This window comes from Vitis riparia, chromosome 4 (genome assembly GCF_004353265.1).
Source record: "Vitis riparia cultivar Riparia Gloire de Montpellier isolate 1030 chromosome 4, EGFV_Vit.rip_1.0, whole genome shotgun sequence".
Lineage (NCBI taxonomy): Eukaryota > Viridiplantae > Streptophyta > Magnoliopsida > Vitales > Vitaceae > Vitis > Vitis riparia.
Window position 1 is genome coordinate 1,441,802 of NC_048434.1, and position 22,604 is coordinate 1,464,405.

Genomic DNA, 22,604 nt, shown 5'->3' on the forward strand with positions numbered 1-22,604 from the left:
GAATAATTAATATAAGTAAAATTAAAGATAATATTTATCAAAATTTTATAAAAAAAATTAGCTTAAATTCTTTTAATATATTTATATTCATTTATTTTAATATTTTTAAAATACTTTTATTAAATCATGTTTTATTATATTTTAAATGAAAAATCAAATTAATTTATATAAAATATTTTATTTGAAATTTAATTTCTAAAACTTTATTAAATATACGTGGTAACAACTTTTTCTATTAATATTAATTTATTTAAATAATTAAAATTATTAATAATTTATCTTATCAAATTAATTTTAATTTATAAAATATTACAACTTTCGTAATTTTTTATATTGTAACAATTTTCTTGGGTAAAAATATATTTATAATATTTTAAAATAAGAATATTTAAAATTAAATAAAATTGAAAGGATAAATATAAGAAAAATTTAAGAGTGGGGGGAAATGGCATCACCCAAAAAAAGTGGCAATTTTTCATAAAAAAATCCCCCATGCGGGCTTCCCACTTCCCATTTTTTGACAAAATTTCATATGTATCGCAGATATTTCTGATTTTTTTAAAAAAATCCCCCGATAATGGGTGCATGATTTCGTGTCGGCTTACCTCCAATATCCGAAATATCGTCGATATTTCGATGATATTTTCCGATTTTTTCATCACCTAGTGGGATACAGCCAAATTAAAAGCCCAAGGTGGCCATATCCTAGGAGCCCAGAATCCCTGGAGCCCAAACTATGTGACTGATAAACCCTCCTCCATATGCTTTACGTGGGTTGAGGGTCTTCCTTCTTCTAAAGAGCTTTCCAGAACTCAATGACAGTTTTGTCCCTTCGAAGCCTATTAGGTGACGTAGCTATCTGATTAATTATCTTCTCATTTACGGCAACCAACACCAAGCTCTTTAATTAATGTAAACGGAGTTGGGTGTAGCTTAGAAAATGATTAGTTTGATTCCAGTCATATATAAAATAATATTAAAAAAAATAAAAAATAAGAAAATAAAAAAGTGGGTTAGTAGTATTATACATCTCAAGATAAGACGGACATTAAACTATGATATAAAGAAGTGGTGACATATATATATGATTAAATAATTAGAAATGGGACCATTACAATATTCATTATTAATGTTATCCCGGGATGGGCACCAATAATATTCATGAAAGCACACATTAGAAAAATCAAGGTATTTGGCCATGGACTCGTCTCAATTGTCATATCAATAAAATGAGACTGATATTTTATCATTAAGATTATTTGATTAAAAGGATCATTAAAAATCCAATTTTGAAAATGTAAACCTTTATCATTTTTTGACCTCATTTTGACAAAAATACATTTATCATTTTTTTTTTTATAAAAATAACCAATTTTTTTAAAACATACTATAAATACTTGAAATAGTTAAGAACATTTATATCAATAATTGGTTACTCTTCAAATGAAAATATACAAGATGATAAATTCATAAATATAAAAAGTATTTTATCCAAAAAAATATAAATACAGAATAAGAACGTAATCAATATTCAAAAAAAATATAATATTGATATGAATAAAGTGAAGAATAACGTAATCAAAATTCAAAAGAAATATAAATAAGATAAAAAATATTATCGATATGAATAAAGTAATTAGTGATAAGAGCATATAAAATTTTACATGATTAAAATATAAAACTTGGATATGGTATTTTTATATTATAAAATTTTTATGAAATAAATTTTGTCTAAACTATTAAATATATGATTGAAATTAGAATAATTACTATTAAAATAATATTAAATTGGGGATTGGATTCTTCCCACCATCATTTTATTAAAATGAGCATGTAACTTTACCTTGATGTTTTTTTATTCATCCACGTTCACCCACAAGCCCTAGCCATAAATACACTTCTCTTTCTTTTTCCCAATTTTTTAAAATGATCAAATAAAAAAAATCATATCCTAATTAAACTAATTTTTTTTGGAAAAAAAATGCATAAAAGATTAAAATAATGACGGTGCATGGGTTTTTCTTATTTTGTAAAAGGCCTCTTTGACTAATATTGTAATAAAATGATGAGATCACGTATTTTTCCATATATGATATAATGCCAAAAAATAAGTGATATCATCCAATATTTTCCCCAAAATTTGGATTAGAATTTGAAATTAAAGATGGGTAAGCTCAGTATATATGGAAAAATATAAAATAAAAATATAAATAGAGAAGAAGAACATAATCAAAGATTCAAAAGAAATATAAATACGATAAAAAATATTATCGATATGAATAAAGCGAAGAAAAAAATAATCAAGATTCAAAAGAAATATAAATAAGATAAAATATATATATTATCAATATGAATAAAGTAATTAGGGATAAAAATAAGTGATAAGAGAATATAAAATTTTACATGATTAAAATATAAAACTTGGATATGGTATTTTTATAATATAAAAGTTTTGTGAAATAAATTTTATCTAAACTATTAAATATATTATTGAAATTAGAATAATTAATATTAAATTAGGGATTGGATTCTTCTACCATCATTTTATTAAAATGAGCATGCAACTTTACCTCGATGTTTTTTTATTCATCCATGTTCACCCACAAGCCCTAGCCCTAATTACACCTTCTCTTTCTTTTTCCCAATTTTTTAAAATGATCAAATAAAAAAAAAATCATGTCCTAATTATACTATTTTTTTTGGGAAAAAAAAAGCGTAAAAGATGAAAATAATGACGTGGCATGGGTTTTTCTTATTTTGTAAAAAGCCTCTTTGACTAATATTGTAATAAAATGATGAGATCACGTATTTTTCCATATAATTTGATGATATAATGCCAAAAAATCAGTGATATTGTCCAATATTTTCACCAAAATTTGGATTTTTGGATTGGAATTTCAAATTAAAGATGGGTAAGCTCATAATTCCGTATATATTTTTGATTTTTTTTTTCTTATAAAAGAGGATAAGGAATTTGATGAGGTTCAAACAAAAATAAAATTATGTTGGATTTTGAATTACCCTTCCCAAGATTACTTGTACAAGCATCTTTGAAAATTTTCTCTCAATTTTAATGAGGACAAGAACTTTTAAATCTTGGGCACGACAAAAGATGGTACAAAATGATGGGCGAAAAAAGTCTTCAATGAAATCGAGATTATGAAGAATCTTCCTATTAATCATACTATTTATTTATAGTACTTTCGTTATTAGTATTTTTATTAAAAAAAATATGTTTAAAGGGATGAGATAAGTTAAAATATATATCAAAAAATTAATTTTTAAAAAATCATATGAAAAGTGATTCCTCGAATTTTAAAAAATGGAAGTGTTTTAAACTTTTTTTTCAAAATCACTTTTAAACCAATTCTAAAATCTCATTTAAGTATAATTTTAAGAAAGGGTTGTAGGACCTCAGGTCGCCCCTAGCGACACCCCTGAAGTTCAAACCTGTGACCTCGACTCTGATACCACTTGTAGGATCTCAGGTATTCTCAATTCTTCTAAAAGCAATTACTGTTAGAAAAGACGCATATCCTAACTTTATAGTGCATTCACCTAAGCGTCCATGGCGAACATAAGAAGAGTTGATGGACACGACCAATCCTCCAATTTGCCAACCAAGGTTATAACATTTATTAAGACGAGAAAGTATTTAAATTTTTTAAGCTAGAAAATTACTTATAAAATATTTAGTTAATGATTATTTCAAATTTTATTTTTTATTTTTAATTTATGCCAAAACTTTAGATGATTTTTTTAAAAAGTATTTCCACCAAAGCAAGAGTGAAAGTGTTTAAAATGCTTTTGGAAGTATTTTATTTAAAATATTTTTAATTGAAATATTTTCTCTAAAAACATGAAAGCACTTTTAAATTTGTTCAAAACACTCTCAATGAATTCTAATAACTGATTTAGGAGTAATTTTAAGAAGAGTTAAAAGTGCTTAATAAAATTTTCTAAATTTTGCTAAACCCTCAATTTTTGTCTAGAAGTGTTTTATGTTAAAAATGTTTTTTTTTTCCTAAAATTTAATAAACTCTAAATCTATAAGAAAGAAAATTCTAAGATGCACGTGAAAAACCAATAATTTTGAAACCAGCAGCCACACCCTGTGGGTGACCCACAAGTGGATGAAACCCAGCAGCTGCCATACCCGTGGGTCACACCCACAGAAACCTGGTCATTAAACCCACGAAAGTAAAAAAACAAAGTAAGGTACACTGCACCCTCGGCAGCTGTAGCCGCACACAATCTTCCTAAAAGAAAAAGATTTTCTTTTTCTTTTCTTTTTTTTTTTCCTGAAAAAGTTCTCGAAAAATTGACTGACACGTGTCGGACTCCTCGATCCGCAAACCCCTCGCTAAAATCCACAGCCTTGTCCATCACTCTTTCAGTTAAAGCTTGGCTCTTTTTCTTTCCTCCGCCTTCATGCGTTATCCATGAACGCCACCTCCACCCAACCACTCTCTCTGCTCTTCCCCGCCGCCGGCTCCTCCTCCCCCTCCTCCGCAGTTGTTTTCTCTCTCTAGATGGAACCGACCATGACCGTCGACATATCTCCTGTGAGCGCCGCCCTTGATTCTGATTGTGTCCAGCAATGATCCACCCTTTTATGGTCGTCCATGTTCGTTCCCAGATTTGGTTGCGCAGAAGGCAAAAAGCTTTATTTCGGGGCTGAACTGATCTGCAGTATCTAGTTTGGTGATTATATAGAGATTTGAGGAGTACCTAACAAGTAGTTTGATAGTTTGATTCTTTTGTGGGTATATTTTGGTATGTAGAGTAGTTTCTTTGGAGAACGCGATTGGGTATGTTTTGGTATGCAGAGTAGTTTTGTTTGGATAAAGACTAGGTGAAATAGTTGAGATTTTGGTGTTTCCAAAATTTAGGATTAGGGTTTTTGTTTTGTTGCGATCTAGGTTGTTTTTAGCTGATTTATATAGCTCAGAAGTGGGTTTAGGGTTTTGATCTGCTGGATTAGAGGTCTTTGGTTGGGTCGATTTTGCACCCAAAGTGTTTGGTGAAAGTTAAAAAAAAAAAAAAAAAGGAATTTGTTAGATGTCCAAGGAGGGTTTGGCTTTGAATCTGTGATTGGATTTTGAAAGTGGCGAAAATGAGTTTGGGCGCGGCCGAGGATGAAAATTCAACGTCGGAGATTCATATTCCGGCGGATGTAGATTGGCATATGCTTGATAAATCAAGGTTTTTCATCCTTGGTGCCGCTTTATTTTCCGGTGTGTCCGGCGCCCTTTATCCCATTGTAGTGTTAAAAACGCGACAACAGGTTTCGCCTACGCAAATTTCTTGTTTCAGAATGTCCTATTCCATGTTGAACCACGAGGGTTTGAGAGGATTTTACAGAGGATTTGGCACATCCCTGATGGGAACAATCCCGGCTCGGGCCCTTTACATGGCTGCCCTTGAAGTCACTAAGAGTAATGTAGGAGCAGCAACTCTGAGAATAGGGTTTTCCGAAACAACTGCAGCAGCTATCGCTAATGCTGCTGCAGGGTTGAGTTCAGCCATGGCCGCCCAGCTTGTTTGGACTCCAATTGATGTAGTGAGCCAAAGGCTTATGGTTCAAGGCAGTAGCAAAACAATCATTCCCAATGTTAATGCATATAAGTATCGCGGTGGCATCGATGCATTCAGCAAAATTCTGTATTCTGATGGACTGCGAGGCCTATACAGGGGGTTCGGGATTTCGATATTGACTTACGCTCCATCAAATGCAGTTTGGTGGAGTACTTACTCTATAGCTCATAGGCTCATCTGGGGTGGGATTGGATGCTATTCCAGCAATAAAGATGAGAATGGTGGAGTCATAGGTTCCAGTTTTAGGCCGGATTCAAAGAGCATGGTGGCAGTTCAGGGGTTGAGCGCCGCCATGGCCAGTGGGGTTTCAGCTTTAATCACCATGCCACTTGATACAATTAAGACGAGATTGCAGGTTTTGGATGGAGAAGAAGGTGGATGTCGATCGCCAACCATTGGTCAGACAATTAAGAATTTGATGAAGGAAGGTGGACTTGGAGCTTGTTACAGAGGATTGGGGCCGAGGTGGGCTTCAATGTCGATGTCTGCAACAACCATGATCACTACCTATGAGTTCTTGAAAAGGCTATCTACTAAGAACCAATAGAGCTTGACCTCAGAAGCAGTAAGAAGAAATGAAAAAACAGATATAGAATTGTTGTTTGGAATCCCTGTAATCTGATTTATGTGTAATTTACCTTCCTTTTCTTGTTATGTTGAATATCATTGCATATCCATGTATAGCAATAATAGCCTTTTAGTTCTTTACCTTAGAACATTAACTTCCTCTTTTTATCAGTATCTGCAACTCCATAAACAGATAAATCCGTAAATGAAGTTTCAGGGGTTTTAGCTGGCTGTGAAGGTTGTAATGGGGTAGTAATGGGTATGGGAGATTTCATATAGCTTCAATTTATTTGTTGTGTGAGGCACTGATATCTTCCACTTTTATGACTTCCTCTTGAGAAAATGAAAAATTAAAGAATCAAAACTGCGAGAGGGCGAGGATGGCTTTTGACTCTTGCCCCACAGTGTGATGAAGAGACTGCATAGGATTGTATTTAGCTTCCGTGCACGATTCTCCCCATCACATCCTTTTTTTAGTGTAAAGATTCATTAAAATGTAAATAATCTCATGATCTCAACTACTAAACATTGCGCACGGCACCTCGATTAAAAATAATCTTTCTCGGCCTTTTGGTTGAAGATCAAGAGTCAGAAGAACCCTTTCTTTTTAAAAAAAAAAATAATAAAAGGGTTGGGGGGAAGAGGAAAATTATGGTATCTCGGGAATTTTATTGTAAGTGGAAAGGTTTACAAGTCACCACAACCCGCTTTTTGCAGAAATGGATATCGGGTGGGAGAACCTGTGGCAGACAGTGGCAGAAAATGATGAATAATGATTCATATGTGAAAGGGATGACCATTTGTTTCTGTATTGGATCAGAGACGAGGCAAAACCATGGGCTGGAATGAAAACCCATTTGCCAATTTGAATTCCATGGACCACCCAGCCACCAGTAAGAACATATACCTGAGTTTCTGTCCAAATTTTCCAATACCGTCCACAAAAGTTATGTTTCTGCTGGCGTGATAGGTTTATTCATGGCATATTGGTAACCACCATTTACAATCTCACTTCACGAAAACACCACCACCCATATATACAGACCCAAAAAGCCTGGAAAAAATGGTAAGAAGATCATGGGCGTCTGGAACCAGGAGAAACCTCAATCACAATCATGTTAATTAAAAATTGCATTTTTCACAATCCCCTGAGATACCTAGATAAGATTTGAGACCCACTTAGATGGGTATCAGACGACTGTTGGATGGATGACCCTTCATAATGTATTTGACTTCATGACATGGGGGTCCAAGTCAATTTTGTAAATACATTGCCAGTGGATGTCCTTAATTTACTTAGTTTTCAGGTGGTGCTTTCCCAATGGGACAGCAACCAAAGACTAGGGGCAGGCTAAACGAGGAAACCGAGTGTGGCCATTGAGAATATAAAAAATTACTTATATGGACCCAGCCAACACTGGCTGAAGTGAGGATGGAGTGGGATATGTTTTCCAAGTTCATTGTTGGCCATGATTTGATGCGTAGGACCACTCTTGCCTAGAGAGTGTGGCAAGTCTAGAATCATTCAAAAATTCGTAGCTCTGGGTTTCCACCCAGGCACAATTAAATGCATAAAAGGGTACATCATATGAAAGGGTTACTATCTACCAATCCTCCTAGATTGTGAAAGCATAGAAACGATGTAAAAGAAAATAAGGAAAAGAGACAAAACCAGTACAGGCGAACCTATTCAAACCAAAGGATGATATGCTCTAGCCCAATGTTGAGAAAACATTTGATTGCATACTGAAGAGGTCATGGGCTCCTTGTCATGGACTCTGAATATCAGCACACAACCTTAATAGTGAATTGGGTACAAGTCGTATCATTTATGCATTTTCCTCTTCTTTTTTTTCCATTAAAATCATTGATCTATGTTCATGCAAACAAAAACAGGGGAGCAGAGCAACAATCAGATAATATAAGATAAACATCAGCTTAATTCCGAACTGAAACACAAGTTGAGCCTATAAATACAGGTGAAATCAAGCAAACATAAAACAAGTCTCTCCACCATGGCAGGGGGAAATGACTCCCCACCTGAGTGTATGATCTAGAATCAAGTGAACTGCATGTTTGCTACCTACACATAATATCCATGACAATTGCTAGAATAAAAGGACACATTGTCATTGCAGGAGACAAGGAACAAACCTAACCTACTAGACAGTTAGCAAAATCCACCATCCAAGAATACAGAGGAAGAGCCCACCTACCCAGTAACTATCACGCTCGTGCTCTCTTGTTGCTGCATGATGGACATTTGTACTGCTTAATATGCTCAGCCCTTGCAGGAGTGATCTTGACACACTTTCCATGGAACCATTTCTCACAGACATCACAGCAGATCCAGAACTCATCAGATGCATAATTCTCTCCACATGCCCCACACAGTGTCTCCCCATGTTCCTCTTCTTCTTCCTCCTCTAAACCTTCCTCATCTTCATCCTTTGCTTGCAATGGCTTTGAATACTTACCCTGAGATTCTGAGCCACGCTGGTTTTGCCACCAAACAAAAGAAAATAATAAAATAGCATCCAAGTAAATTCATGGAAACAACCATAGGTAATAATTCCATGCATCAATTCAGTAATAAGTATACACAATACTAAGAAGATTCACAGAAGAGAATTATAAGCAAAGAAACAAATTATCTGCTTTCAATTTGCACAAATTTCCTTGCACCTAATCACTCCACAAAACAACAACCCTCCTGTCTTAAGGTTTGGAGAAATTCTATAACTCCCCAAGGCACAATGATTTCCGGGTTGAATGCTATTGTAAGTAGCAGTGCTGAACTATTCATTCAAGAAAAAAGGAAATAAAGAATATTACTGCCAATCTATTAACAAGGTGATGCTGGGCACCATAACATATCAAGAATCCATGGTTTATTAGTGGTCAAAGTTGTTTGCCACAAAGTGGCCTCTTTATAATTTTCGTAAGATATGTACCAGCATAGCAGCACTAACCTAAATGATGCCAAGAGAATACCAATATCACTCGACCAGGGCTTTTGATTTTTACAATGGGGTAAGGCAAATAGAAGTCCTTCCCTACCTTAGAGTTTGATTTTGATTTGTTGCTGCTGTGATTTGAGACTGATGACTTTTCCTTAACTTGTTTCTTAGCTGTTCCCGTTACAACCTCAAATATTGTTGGAAGATCATTTATCATGTTAAAAAGGCGTTTCCTGCAACAAGAATACCCGCAAGAAATCACAGTCAGTAAATGAAACCTTATAATACAACATCAATAGACAACAAAAATACATAGCAAATTGCAAGCACACCATGTTTTAGCCAGAGTTAGCAAACTTCAGAGCCAAACAATGGAAGCAACAGTCTTGTGCTCCCTATCATGAAACCCACAGTGAGGATACCCCCAAACCCCCTCCCCACTTCTTTCTTCTTTCTCCCTTTTGCCTTTAACTTGCTGAAATACATTGTTTCTGTTCACAATGTACAACTGCAGCAAGCTTGACCAGAAATATATTAAAGAAATATACCCATTTTACTATTCACAAGTTAAATGGGAGAGACTTGGATTCATTCATAAACAGAAATGAAGTATCCATTCATAAGAGACATGGAAGACAAAAAAAAAATTGATCAATCAGAAAGAGCAAAGGAATTAATGACACATGTTCAATGCCACATAAACATAAGACAAACATAGAACTCAGGTCCAAGCACTTCCATATTGAAGAATGAGATCAAAAGGCAAGGCTCCACCCCATGGGCTTCTAAACGACATGCATGCCCAAATATCACAAACACACTAATACTACACTATCTAAAGCATGTTTACTCCATAATCCATTTCACTATACACATATTCCTCCATTCCCCTTCCTATGAGCCATGAAATGGGAAGAGACTGTATGCTTGAAGAATATCCATGAAGGAATTTATAACATATCTAGTAAAGAATAGTGAGAATTACCCAGCTAATGAATAGCATAGGTTAGTCAAAAAGCATACCACTAAGATCAAAAATAGGAAATAATATCCCTCCAGGCTCAGTTGTGTTACAGGGTCAAATAAAGCATCATTTCTAGGGTAAAGAAGAGCATACCTGTCAGCTTTATCAAATCCAAATCTAGCACCAAAATAAAAGGCCACAGCAAGTAACCATGCATCACTGTGGACAGCGACCAAAGATAACCAATCCTTTTCTTGCATCCCATCTCTGGCAAAATTAATACCTAGTGCAGGCTCAGGAAGCTCTGGAGGCACCTCTTCAGCAGGTAAATTGACTTCCCACTGCTCACTGGGAAATCCATAAAGGCATAGGTTTTCCTTGTCTGTGGTTAAAAAAAATAATTTTAAAAATGTACATAAATTTAATTATTTCATTCATGTTTGAAGAAAATACTTCAGGCTCAAATTTGAAATTTTAGCTAAAATGCTATGGATGTAAACAATAAATAATGTATTTAAGTATTTTAAGGTATAACATGCCCTTTGGAACAGATTAACATGCTTGCACTGTTACATGCATTATATTAAAAGACAGATATAAGTACATTTTTTTATAGACGAAAGACATAAGTACATACCATCCCAAAAAAAAGTAAATAAATAAAAACAGGAAAAGGGATAACAAAATTTAGATAGACATTTGGAGTACTATTTTCCATGTATGAATTGCACCCAAAAAAACACAGAAGGAAGAAGGAATAGAAAACCCATAACATTCCTTGGGTATAAAAATGAATTAACATCAATATATGTTAAAAATACTACCAATAAGAGCCCTAAGCCAGCAGTTGAACTACAAATGTGGATCTAAGAAAGTTGGTCAGACAGAAATAGCAAACAAAAAAGCAAAGCAATTTATGCATAAAATGGAGTTTAAGAGAAAAGCCTGGTAAAGTTGTTTACTATCAAGTCCATTTTAAGCCTTTTGGGAAGAGCTCTTCTTCAAATTTCCTTCCAACCTACCAAAAGTGTCCAAGACTCAACCATGAGAAAAATCTCCAACTCCAAAAGTACAAGAACAAAATGGTTTCCATAGAGTCCCAAATTAATCCTCCAAATCTGAGTTTTCCCAAATTTGAAAACACAATCACTCAATTTAAAACTTAAAATACTTGGATCTAATGAAATGCTAAGCAGTAGCAGTCACACAAGATAATAAGCATGGAAACAATCACATATCAATTCCTAAGAAAATGATATATAGTGATTCCTCTATCAAGAAGCAGGTTTTTTTTTTTTTTTTTTTTTTTTTTTTGTATAAACGGGCTGACAAATTGGGTTCATGTCGCAAGTTCTTGAACCAGCCCAACCCAATCCAACTGAACCCCAACAAAACCAAATAATTTCCAGTTCTAACCCTATTGGAGAGAAGGCATAAAAAGTAAACAAAGTAGCAAGAGTAGAGAAAGCTATAGTCTCCTACAGGTCATTTCTTTCATAAAACCCGAATACTTCCTATAACAAATAGGGAAATTTGGTTGCGTGCAGCTAGCAAATGATGTCAACCAAAACCCTTTTAAAACATTAAAGAGCAGCCAATTACACCATGCAGGAAGAAAGTTTCTTTGTTTATCCTTGGCACGTATTTAGCACTAAATTATTTTCAACAACGCCCCTTTTGGTCAATTTTAGAGCTTACTTTAAATCCAGCCCAAATAATACAGACACTAAAAAGAAACAAGATTGAAGAGTATCGGAGATGACAAGAAAAACAGTACTTCAAAGCGAAAAACAATCTAACTAGCTAGAAAACCCTCCACATGCATACGAAATTGGATTAAACTTATAATCCCCGATGTATATTTCACCAAAAAGGAAAAAACAAAAATCCGTGTTTGGTTCCACAGCAAACATAGTGAACGAAAATGACACAAAAAAATTTAGCTGTTTCGGTTTCTTGTTTTTTTTCTCCAGGAGTCGCAAACAACCAAAATTCCCACATTTTCTCAGCAACCAAGCAGAACAACACAAAATCCCATATCATAAGATCGATAATAACAGAGACAGAAACCCTAACCCGGATCGCACTGCTGATAAAATTCTTCAACATCTGCAACGACCAAACAAAGCCCACATTCAAACCTCAAAAAATAAAATAAAAAACCAAAATTTGAAAAGGAAAAAAAAAAAATGAAGTACCAGTGGTGAGGGCTTTTATCATGCCAGCTCTTCGACCCTTGAAGTCCCTAAAGACCTCCTCGACTGTACGAGGGTTGTATGGTGGACCTCCGTCCATGCCTCCTCTGCTATCAGCACAAAGCGTAGAGACTTGCGGAGCAGACTGTAGAGAGAGTGTTATGGAGTGTGGTGGTAGAGAGAGAAAGCGAGGAGGGAAAGTTGGGGAAATATTTGACCTCTGAAAGAGGAGAGAGAGTTTAGAGAGAGAAAAAGACACTGCGGATTTGAATCGGATTGAAATTGGGGGGATTCAACTGGATTTAATAAATGTGGGAAGAGTCCGGGAACTATTTGATATTTTCGCCTATTTTGGGCTGACGAAAAACCCTAAAACAGGCTAAATTATGTAAAACGAGGGAGTGGTTCAGATCTTGCCACATCGTCCAAAGCTTTTCCAAAGTCAGAGGCTCTGACGTGGCGAGATCTGGATGCGGTGCTGCAAGTAACTTACTCTGTGCTTACCACACGCAGGGCTTTTCCCTTTGAAGAGGTGTCCGTGACAATTCAAAATTGAAACTAAAGTTTTTGGAACTCCTTTTGTATCTCATACATAAGTTAATGTAGATATCTTTCTACGTAATTTAAATTTGCTATATATAATTTTTTTTTTCCATTGTTTTTTTTTATTGAATATAAAAAAACTAAAATGTTTTATTTAAAAATAATTTATTGATATTAACCATCATAATTAATATAAATTCATTATCAATTTAATTATATTAATTAATATCAACGTATTATTTTTAATGAAATAAAAAATACCAAAAATATCAAGTAAAAATCAAACAATTCATGACATATTCTATTATATATGAAAAAATAAAGTAATTTCAGATACGGATATCTTGAATTTTTTTTTCTAAGCTTATGAGAAAGGGGAATTAATTATTGCCTAGGAAAAACAATTTTTTAATGTAATATTTTTTATTTTTATATAAGAAAAAAATGTGTTTTTGTGTACACTTTTGAAAAAAGAAAAAGAAAATAGAATTTAGAAGATTTAAATTTAATATGTTCAATTCAAAATAATTAGGATTCAATTTATTGGTATAGGTATTACTTTTTACTTAAGATTGGGTTACTAAATTCGATATGAAAAATAAAATTTTAATTATTTTATTGGATTCTTCTTGTCATTTTCATTATTAAGCTACTTCAATAAAATTATCCATAAATAAGCTCTTATAAAATAAAATTAAGGTTTTGATTTCTTATGAGTGAATCTAATCTAAGCTGTCCTTTGAGTTTTCAGTTGATTAGAGCTCGACCTAGCCAATGTCACTTCACTATTTACTGAAAAAAGTTTCTCTGGTTGGATTCTACAAGCATATATGTTTACTCAATCATGAATTGAACAGCAAACAGCCAAGGGTTCATAATGAAAAAGAACAATGCAAAGCTTCAATCTCCTCAAAATGGAAAAATAACATGAAGTTTTAATGTTAGAATATTTTCCATTCATGTACTATGTCATAAAAGGTTAGCCAACAAGCATGAACCAATAAAAAGACGGGAATCAAAGGCAATTGTGAAACCATACTGGCTAGCTGATCCACTCCATTGAATGATTCCAATTGTTGTTTTGATCCAATCCTTACCATGTTCATCTATCATTGGATGATGAAAGCATGCCACTGGGCTCCATTTTCGGTCTCCCCACCTTGCATCTTATCCAGCTGATGAATACCACATTGCTGTTGGAGATTCTCTTGAAGCCACGGCAATTTCTGATTGATGGGTGGCTTGTTCTTGTTGGGGCATGGCTTGGATTGCTCTTGTGATGAGACCTGCATATTCCATGGGATTAATGGGGGAATGAATCTTTATCCCATCTGCCCTATGTAGGGTAATGTGAAGTTTGTGAACAGCTTTTTGTCCTTGTCCATAGGATTCCAGAGCATTTTTCTGCAATGACATGGATAGGGTATATGTTCTGCATAAATCAGGACGAGCCAAAAGGTGGTGCCCTCCCATCATCACTCAATTATTACTTCAAAGAGAATATTCGTGGTATGGGAAGAAAACCAAACCTTTGACAACCAAGATACATGCCTTGTTCAAGAATGCAAACCTTCTAATACTATTTGCCAGTGGTCTGCTCTTCCCTAAAGTTTCCAATCTTAAAAACAAACTTCTTGAGATATTCCTTGATGAGAAAAAACAGTTGTCCCAATTCAACCTTGGTTCAATCGGAATGAAGTTGAACTCCAATTTCTAACCCTTGGAGGTCAAGGGATCAAAAGGTTTTTCATAGGAATCAATCCACTATTGTTTTCATCCTCCATAACCCCTCCCATCTGTTCCATTACAGCCTAGCTGGCCTCCTTGTATTCCAGTACTTTGCTGATGTTACCTCCGTCCATTCCCCAGATTTTTACACAAATGCTCATCTAAAATCCTTCTGTATTTATGGGTATCAATTCCAGGGCATCTCCTAGACATCTCCTCAAAAAACTTCTCAACCTCAAATGCCTTCTCCTTTGCTGACAACCCCTTGACAAAAGCCAAAAAGCTCTCAAGATTTATCACGTAACCCATATCCAGCATTTCACAAAAAAGCCTCATTGCCATATCTGCATTTCCATCTACAATACCCCTTAACCAACCAACTATACATGGAGGCATCAAGATGATGACCATTTCGGCACATGTCATCAACAAACTCTTCGACTTCACGCATCCTACCTTTAGCTCTACAAAGACCATCTATCACTGTACTATATGATAAGAAGTTTGGAGTGCAACCCAATTGTTTCATCTGCCTCAGTATAAGACCAGCTTTATCGGTCTTCCCGGACTCCACAAGAATCCTAAACACTGCATTAAAACTAGAAACACTTGGATTAATGCCTCTACCCTTCATTTCCTTTAGAAGTGAAATTGCGTCATCTGCTTTCCCTATTTTGCAATACTCGTTTACAAAACCCATATGCTTTTGCATCGGCTTCCATTCCAAGACCAACCATCTCCTTGAGATGTCTGGCCGCGTCATCTAACTTTCCCACAACACAAAGACCCTTCAGTATACTTGTATGTGTAGCAACATTATCCTTCAGACCATTTAATCTCATCCTTGTCATCATTCTTTTTGCTTCATCAACATTTCCATTCAAACACAAACCATAGATTATAGCATTGTATGTCAACACATTTGGTTCACAATTCCGACTGACCATCTCTTCCATATACTTCATAGCCTCTTCCAATTCACCTCTTTTACAATATCCATCAATTAAAGTAGTATAAGTCACAGTGTCAGGCATACAATCCTCAGTCTCCGTCATCTGATCCACAATTTTCATTGCACTCTCCATTAAACCCTTTTTACAGAACCCATTAATCATAGTATTGTAAGTAACCAAATTTGGCTTGCAACCCATTTCATCGAACACATTCTTCGCATTTTCAATCATGCCCATTTTACAATACCCTCTAATGATCGTTGTATAAGTGGAAACATCAGGTTTAACCACGCCCTCCTTCACAATTTGATCAAAAACCGCCCTCGCTAGCATAATTCGGTTCGCTTTCACAAAAACCCCTAAAATGGCATTATAAGAGAACAAACACCGACCCGATTCCATCTTTTTCGCGCGATGAAACCAATGAATTGCCCCACGAATATCACCGCGATCGCCATAGGCTTTGACAAACTTAGCCGCAGCAAAATCAGAGAGTCTGTGATGAGATTGAAGGAGTGACGATGCTGTGGAGAAGAGGCCGTGAGATATGAGAAGGTCAGTGATGGCAACGTAACAGATGTGGGAATGGGAGTAGTTATTAGGGTTAGGGTTAGGGTTTGAGGCCCAGTTGAAGAAGAAAAGGGCATGGTAAGGGTTTTTTTGGCTCTTTATCACTTGGATCACAAGATTATGGTTTAGAAACGGAGCGAATTGGGAGAGAGGAGAGATGGAAGTTGGGGAATTAGGTGTAGGGTTTTGGGGGTTTAGGGTCTGGAGAAACGAGGTTATGGAGGACGCTGTGGAGAGGAGTTGAGCAATGTGAGAGGCGATAGGCGAGGTGTGAGTGTTGGCTAGGGTTCGAGCCGCCATTGATGGCGGTGATGGAGATCGGTTACAGAGGACTTCGCCGCTGTGGCAGCACAGATGATCTTAGCCATCGAGTCTTTGTGCTGTCGAGTTGAATCTGGACCGTCCGTGGATAGGAATGCATTGAAACGACGTCGTTACTGGATCAAGGCCTTCACCATAAGAAGAGACGACTTTGATATGGCCATCTTTCCTCCGTCCGCAAAAACGGCATCGTTTTGGCCTGACTGTAAAACAAAATGATCAATGTTTGGTTCGCCTTTTCTCCCTTATTTATATTTGAGTTATTTCATTAAAAGGGTAAGTAAAAACCTAAATTTTTAAATTTAATTCTTTATTTTTTTTGTTTTATTTTAATAAAAATATCTTTATTATTTTCTTATAAAAATAATCTCCTATTTAAAAACTTACATATAAATACTTAAAATGGTGAAAGACCCTCGTGGAAAAAATATGTTATTTTTTAAAAAAAAATATAAAAAAGATTAGATTCATAATTTATGAATTATTTTATCTCTTTTAATCAAATATTTCTTTATATTTTACCCGGACCCTTGCAGTTCAATCAAATCCAAACTGATTTTGGATCGACAAAAACAATCTAATTTACAATTTGGCTAATCTTAAAAATATATATATATTTACCCGTACAAAATTCATATTGAACTTGATTTAAGGCTCCATTATTCATGTAACATTTGAATCATGTTATACTCAAAATCCTAAATCTACTAAATGTGTTTCTTCCATCACTTTTGATTGTGAGATAGTTTTATAGTTATTTATCTTGATTAAGTAAATAAATGTTACATGCTTGTCCAATTATTTTATGTAATTCTACTAAAATCTTAAACTATGTTTGGTTCCTAAAAATTTTGAAGGAAAATATAAGAAAAAAATATAGAAAAAAAAAAGTAAAAATAAATAAATAAATTTAAGATTGATATATTATTTTTATATACTACTTCAAATTTGTTTTACTTATTTTAATTTTTCAAGATAAATATTAAATTATTTAAAAATATACAAAATTTTAATTAATATTAATTATATTTCATTTTTTATAGGACAATCAAAGATAAAAAGAATCATTTTTCTTAATATTATTTTATTTTCTTAGTATTTTCGGGACCAAACATAACGGATATGTTTCATGATTTAAAAAAAAAAAAAGAAAATAGGTTCATCTTTCGCAAACTTTTAAGAGAAAATAAATTTTTGAAATTTTTTTATTGAAAACAAATCATTGTTTAAAACAATTTTTATGACTTTAAGCAACTTTTTTTTTTTCATATTTATTTTTTTTGCTTGTTATGAGTGTTTTTTTTTCCCTCAAAAACAGTCATATGCCCAAATCGTTCTCTCCATGTTTTCCCCTCCTTTCCTTTTGGTCTCACGACTCTCACCATAAGGCATATATCCCATGCTTGTGAAAACCTGCACAAGGAGATTTCATGAATCAATAATTACAGGGTGTCTCACATGCCTTAACAACAAATGAGCCCAAAACTGTATTTTACAAGCTGTAGTCTCCCCTGTCGTACATGAATTATTATCTACTTAATCCTCCCTGTCCAAAAAGCCCAAGCTGTTCATTGCCGTACCGGGTTTGTCACAGCGGTGGCATGGAATAGTACTCGCTTGGAGGCCGAAGCTTTGCCGCCCCAGTTGCTTGAGGCGCTTGTGGAAATGTCTGGTTAGGCCAGGCCATGACTTGGAGATGTACGCTTTCCATTTGATCCATCATTGAGTTGAGCGTGTCCTTAATTTCGCTATGATCACAGCAGCTGATGAGGCCTGCAGAGCTGACAGTCGAGGGCAAGAGACTCCTCCCTTCTAATCTAGCTATCACTACTAAACTCCCAGTTTTATTCGCCTCCTCCCACAGCTGCCCAAGCCCGGCACGGTCTGCAGCTGAGCCTCTAGTCACTGAGAAGACGCAGATCAAGCCCTGTGCGGATGGACGAGTGTAAAAAGACAGAATTCAGATGCGGGTATGTGATGTTTTTGAGTTAATGTTACCTCATCAGTTCGTTTGATGTTCATTCCGAATCGGGTTTCTCCTAGTTCTGGTATCAATTCAACAGGGACTTCTGCTACTCCTGGTAGATACCATAGCCTTATGCCTTGTACAATTTGGAGAGTGGTGCCAGAGTTTATCTGCCTACACCAGCCTAATTCTCTTCCTGTCGAATTAGTTTTCTCCTTTGAGAAAAAACCAGGGAAAATTAGTGGTCATTGGAATAATAATCTGTATTTAAGGTGAAAAAATTCGATATGATTTGTTAATGCTACTTGAATTCAACACGTTTTTCACAGATTTGGGTTGAGTATAATCGGGTTTGAATCACATTCATGTCAACCTATGCAACCGTTTAATAAATAGATACTTTTTAAGCAATTTACATTTGATTAACCTCATTTTTATTTTAAAACATTTAACCTATATTTAACTTATTCTAAATTTGTTTTAAAATAAATAAGTCAATTAAGTCATAAACATATCGCTAAAACATTAATAATGAAATAGTATTTCGGTTTATGTTTTTAATACATCTAGGTTTCGACCCAACCCATTTAGCACAAGGGACAATGAAGAAGAAAGAAGAGTACCGATGTTAAAATCTGTTCTGTTTGGATATTGACAAAGATGAGAGGAGCCCCAGAAGAAACTGCAGCTGAGAACCAGGCCATGGACCTGGCAGTAGTGGCTTCAAACACTGTTCTCCCCCACTAGAGGCATGAAAAGAATGGAGCTAACAACCGTTGATCTCGGGAGTGGCAGGAAGGTTCCCACCTTCATCTTCCAATCATAATTCACTCCCTTCTGGTTGAATCCCCTGTAGTCCATGTTCACCACTCTCCTGCTCATCTCTGCAGGATCAAATAAAAGAAAACCATTACAAAATTTCCTTATATGAACTCTGTTACGTTGATCTTTTCACAGTCTTTGATCTCCTGTGGACCTACCCTGCAGTTCAGTGCATTGATCCAAGGTAAGGTCCCCTAGAACAGCAACATGACGCTCATCAGAGGCGGCTCGAATTGTAAACCTTCTTGACAGTTTGGAACACTTATCAGGCACTACACATGCCCTTAGTCTAAGAGTGCTATCTCCCCTTCTAATCTTCACCCATATGGCCTCAACTTGTCGACTAATTTTCCCGAGCTGTGAACTGAATTCTGACCTTGCATTGATTGGTACAAACAGTTCATCATCATCCTTGTCCATTGCAAACCCTTCAATGATGTCTCCAGGCAATGGCATGTACTCGTTCCATTCCTGGGGGGCCTCTTGCTTCACCTGCTTGACACAAACCAGTGTCTGGACACTGCCCATTTCCTTCTTCCTGAACATAAGACAGTACTTCTCCATTCAACTCATCAGCTCATATTCTAGGATGAAAGGTTTGGTGGAAGTTTAGACTCATGCTAGTATGCGGATGTTTCAAGGGATGTCTTAGTTTTAGTTCTCTTCGTCCAGATCATTGTGATAGGATTTCCCACGCCAGTTGATTGTGATATATTGTCTTCTTGTCTATATCAGTACTATGATAAAGGCAAAATGGCCGGCTTTCCGGCTTCAACTGTGAATTTTTCTATGGATCTATGAGAATAGACTCAGATTCCATTTCAAAGGCCTCAATCAAATTGATCAAGACTACAGTGTTATGGGGAAATTTCATTAATTTTCTTGAGATACAGATAGAATATTGTTGATTTCAATTTTTTTTCCCATGAACAATGATGAATTTTATTAGTACTGAAAAAACCAAACTAATCAAGACTGCACCCAAAGACTGCAGTATCAAGGGGATTTTTTCTTGAAGGTACAGGTGGAATATTGTTGAATTCAGAATTTTTTTCCCATGAAAAATGATGAATTGTATTAGAATTGGGAAAACCAAACTGATCAAGACTGCAGTGTCATGAAGAAATTTCATTAATTTTCTTGAAGATATAGATAGAATATTGTTCATTTCCATTTTTTTTCCCATGAATGATGAATTTTATTAGTATTGGAAAAACCAAACTGATCAAGGCTGCATGCAGTGTCATGTGGAAATTTCATTAATTTTCTTGAAGATACATATAGAATATTGTCAATCTCCAAATTTTCCCATAAAAAATGGGGGATTTATTAGTATTGAAAACACTTACAAAGAATCAGAACGCCACTTTAAGCTAACCACATCAATTATCATGATCAAAATATCGTGGTATAGGAATGGCAATTCCTCCACAAGCATTGGTCATCTCCTGTTTCAGCCTCTCCATCTCAGCTTGAGCGCGTGCCCTTTCTGCTGCATCCTTTGACCTTAAACTTGGCTTCAATCTCACCATCTGCCTTTGTATGCTTTTGACCTATATACAAAAACATCAATCAATATCACCAAGAAAAATCAGAAGAATAGATTCGAAAAAGGGGAAAGAGAATGAGACCTTTCTATAAGGCCATCGATCCACTCCATGTTTGCGGCATATCTTCTTCACAACAGTAGGGCATATGTTCAATCCCTCAGCTGCCTTGTCTATGGGAAGATGAAAATACCGTGTGAAGTCATATATAGTTAACTTTCCTGTTCTCTCCCTCTGCACCATTCTTCATTGTAACACAAACCAACTAAATAAGTAAAATTAAAACAAAAAATAATATAAATGAGTGAAAAGAGTAACCACAACCTGTGCTGCAAGGGGGATTTTCTGAGTTCTCTCTGAGCGATTCTCGGCTTCGGTCTCTGGGTGATTTATTTGACATCCTCCTGTTTGAAAACTAAGTATATTAAAGCTTATACTGTAAAATATAACAAAGACTGGTGTTTTTGTTTTTGTTTTTTTGAAGCACACTGACCAGAGTGCGATGGAGACCGTTGGAAAAACTCATCAGCATTCATAGATTCTTCGTAGTCCAATCCAACGCAGATGGCTTCATAAAATAAGGAGAGTGGATCCTGCAGCATAGCGAACCCGGCCTGTCGACGTTCCTTGCAGTATTGCTGCAGAAACTGCTTCACACCCTCTATGCTTTTCTTGCAGAAACTGCTTGAAACAGTTTATGAAATTTACATACAGAATGGTAATGGGATTATTAGAACCCTTAGATTTAGAAAATAAAAAATAAAAATTGCATTTCATTAAATAACTGCAAGAACTTACTCAAACATATGATGATCTGGAGGGATTCCATCGACGGCACAGTAGTGACTTTCGAGAACAGCATGACTGATCAGTCCGGGTCTTCCATGAACCTCAAGCTTTGTAGTATACGTACCTAACATAATACCCACAAAATTGATAGAACAGTGATCTTTTTTTTTCATTGAAACAAAAAAAAAATACTCCACTAAATTAAAGTGGAATATCTTGATATGACATGGGCATACCATTAGTATGAATTATTTCTCTTAGAATTTGGCAACAACTGCAACCATAAGGGACCGGTGGCAAAGGCCAGACCGGGAGAGGAATTGAGTTTTCAAAACTTGGAATTTGCTGTTGGGACGTTTCGGCTTGGCTGCTTGTTTCGCCATGGACTTCCATGGGAGTCAGTTGAGGATTATCCCCATTAGAATCGTCACACAGTTCCCAAGCAAACGAGTCCTTGAAGGGATCAATGGTGTTGTCCGCAAGTTCGTCGCTGGATTGAGGAATCAAGTAAGGATTCGAATCGGGTTTCACCAATGAAGGTATGTCAGAAAGGTTTGGGTTCGGAGGATCAGGGAAATTGAGGTCTTCTACTAGTACTAAAGGGAGATCGAATGAGAATGGATCGTGATATGGGACGTCGTCTAATGGGTCAGTCATTGATGATGGTGGCTGTCAAATGTATGTGTGCGGTGGCGGCGATAGGGTCTCAAGCACCGTGAAAGCACGGTGCTTGAGGGATTGGATATGGGATTTGAGTCAGAGTGGTGGAGATATGGCTAGGAAGAAGACGGGAGGGCGGGAGAGGTAGTTTACGACCGTTGTGAGATTGACGGTTGGTGGTTTTAAAATGTGAATTGGGATCGGTGCATGGCCCTTTCCAAAACGGCCTTCCAGTAAACGCCATCGTTTTAAAGTAAAAAAAATTCGAAAATCTTTTAGGAAAATATTTTTTGGAAATGCATTTCAAGTTTTGGTACCAGCACGACGTCGCTTATGATGTTATAGACTCGTACGAAATGGAGAAAATACACGCTGTCGTTTAAATTAAGTTTCAACTTTCATGGTTAAAAACTGAAAAACT

At 35.6% G+C, this 22,604-nt stretch overlaps 4 protein-coding genes and 1 pseudogene across 4 annotated transcripts; 1 reads left to right on the plus strand and 4 right to left on the minus strand.

Moving 5' to 3' along the window:
* The first annotated feature begins 4,414 nt into the window (after positions 1-4,414).
* On the plus strand, positions 4,415-6,320 carry LOC117912458 (solute carrier family 25 member 44-like). The gene has a single exon (XM_034827036.1). It carries the CDS (start codon positions 5,117-5,119, stop codon positions 6,143-6,145), a length of 1,029 nt encoding a protein of 342 aa, XP_034682927.1. The 5' UTR covers positions 4,415-5,116; the 3' UTR covers positions 6,146-6,320.
* A 1,747-nt stretch (positions 6,321-8,067) lies between these two features.
* Positions 8,068-12,555, minus strand: LOC117912459 (PHD finger protein ALFIN-LIKE 4-like). The gene is made up of 5 exons (XM_034827037.1): positions 12,288-12,555; positions 12,166-12,198; positions 10,243-10,471; positions 9,226-9,358; positions 8,068-8,661 (listed from the first exon to the last, which is right to left on the minus strand). The coding sequence occupies exons 1-5, from the start codon at positions 12,382-12,384 to the stop codon at positions 8,392-8,394; spliced, it is 762 nt and encodes a 253-aa protein (XP_034682928.1). The 5' UTR covers positions 12,385-12,555; the 3' UTR covers positions 8,068-8,391.
* Positions 12,556-13,702: 1,147 nt separating this feature from the next.
* Positions 13,703-16,478, minus strand: LOC117912204 (annotated as a pseudogene).
* Positions 16,479-17,875: 1,397 nt separating this feature from the next.
* Positions 17,876-19,732, minus strand: LOC117913565. The gene is made up of 4 exons (XM_034828563.1): positions 19,346-19,732; positions 18,989-19,249; positions 18,398-18,580; positions 17,876-18,326 (listed from the first exon to the last, which is right to left on the minus strand). The coding sequence occupies exons 2-4, from the start codon at positions 19,067-19,069 to the stop codon at positions 17,988-17,990; spliced, it is 603 nt and encodes a 200-aa protein (XP_034684454.1). The 5' UTR covers positions 19,070-19,249; positions 19,346-19,732; the 3' UTR covers positions 17,876-17,987.
* A 759-nt stretch (positions 19,733-20,491) lies between these two features.
* On the minus strand, positions 20,492-22,180 carry LOC117912688. The gene is made up of 6 exons (XM_034827370.1): positions 21,760-22,180; positions 21,533-21,647; positions 21,228-21,415; positions 21,059-21,138; positions 20,819-20,968; positions 20,492-20,740 (listed from the first exon to the last, which is right to left on the minus strand). The coding sequence occupies exons 1-6, from the start codon at positions 22,178-22,180 to the stop codon at positions 20,570-20,572; spliced, it is 1,125 nt and encodes a 374-aa protein (XP_034683261.1). The 3' UTR covers positions 20,492-20,569.
* Between the last annotated feature and the right edge of the window lie 424 nt (positions 22,181-22,604).

Excerpts from the sequence above, each read along its gene's own strand:
- LOC117912458 (XM_034827036.1), top strand. The coding sequence starts at position 5,117 with ATGAGTTTGGGCGCGGCCGAGGATGAAAATTCAACGTCGGAGATTCAT.
- LOC117912459 (XM_034827037.1), bottom strand. The coding sequence starts at position 12,384 with ATGGACGGAGGTCCACCATACAACCCTCGTACAGTCGAGGAGGTCTTT. Across the intron at positions 12,199-12,287 it reads GATAAAAGCCCTCACCACTG|ATGTTGAAGAATTTTATCAG; the intron begins GTACTTCATTTT and ends TGGTCGTTGCAG. Across the intron at positions 8,662-9,225 it reads AATCAAAATCAAACTCTAAG|CGTGGCTCAGAATCTCAGGG; the intron begins GTAGGGAAGGAC and ends TGGCAAAACCAG.
- LOC117913565 (XM_034828563.1), bottom strand. The coding sequence starts at position 19,069 with ATGGCCTGGTTCTCAGCTGCAGTTTCTTCTGGGGCTCCTCTCATCTTT. Across the intron at positions 18,581-18,988 it reads CAGAACAGATTTTAACATCG|GAGAAAACTAATTCGACAGG; the intron begins GTACTCTTCTTT and ends TTTTTCTCAAAG. Across the intron at positions 18,327-18,397 it reads ACATCAAACGAACTGATGAG|GGCTTGATCTGCGTCTTCTC; the intron begins GTAACATTAACT and ends CCATCCGCACAG.
- LOC117912688 (XM_034827370.1), bottom strand. The coding sequence starts at position 22,180 with ATGACTGACCCATTAGACGACGTCCCATATCACGATCCATTCTCATTC. Across the intron at positions 21,416-21,532 it reads CCAGATCATCATATGTTTGA|TTTCTGCAAGAAAAGCATAG; the intron begins GTAAGTTCTTGC and ends TGTTTCAAGCAG. Across the intron at positions 20,969-21,058 it reads AAATCCCCCTTGCAGCACAG|AGGGAGAGAACAGGAAAGTT; the intron begins GTTGTGGTTACT and ends AGAATGGTGCAG.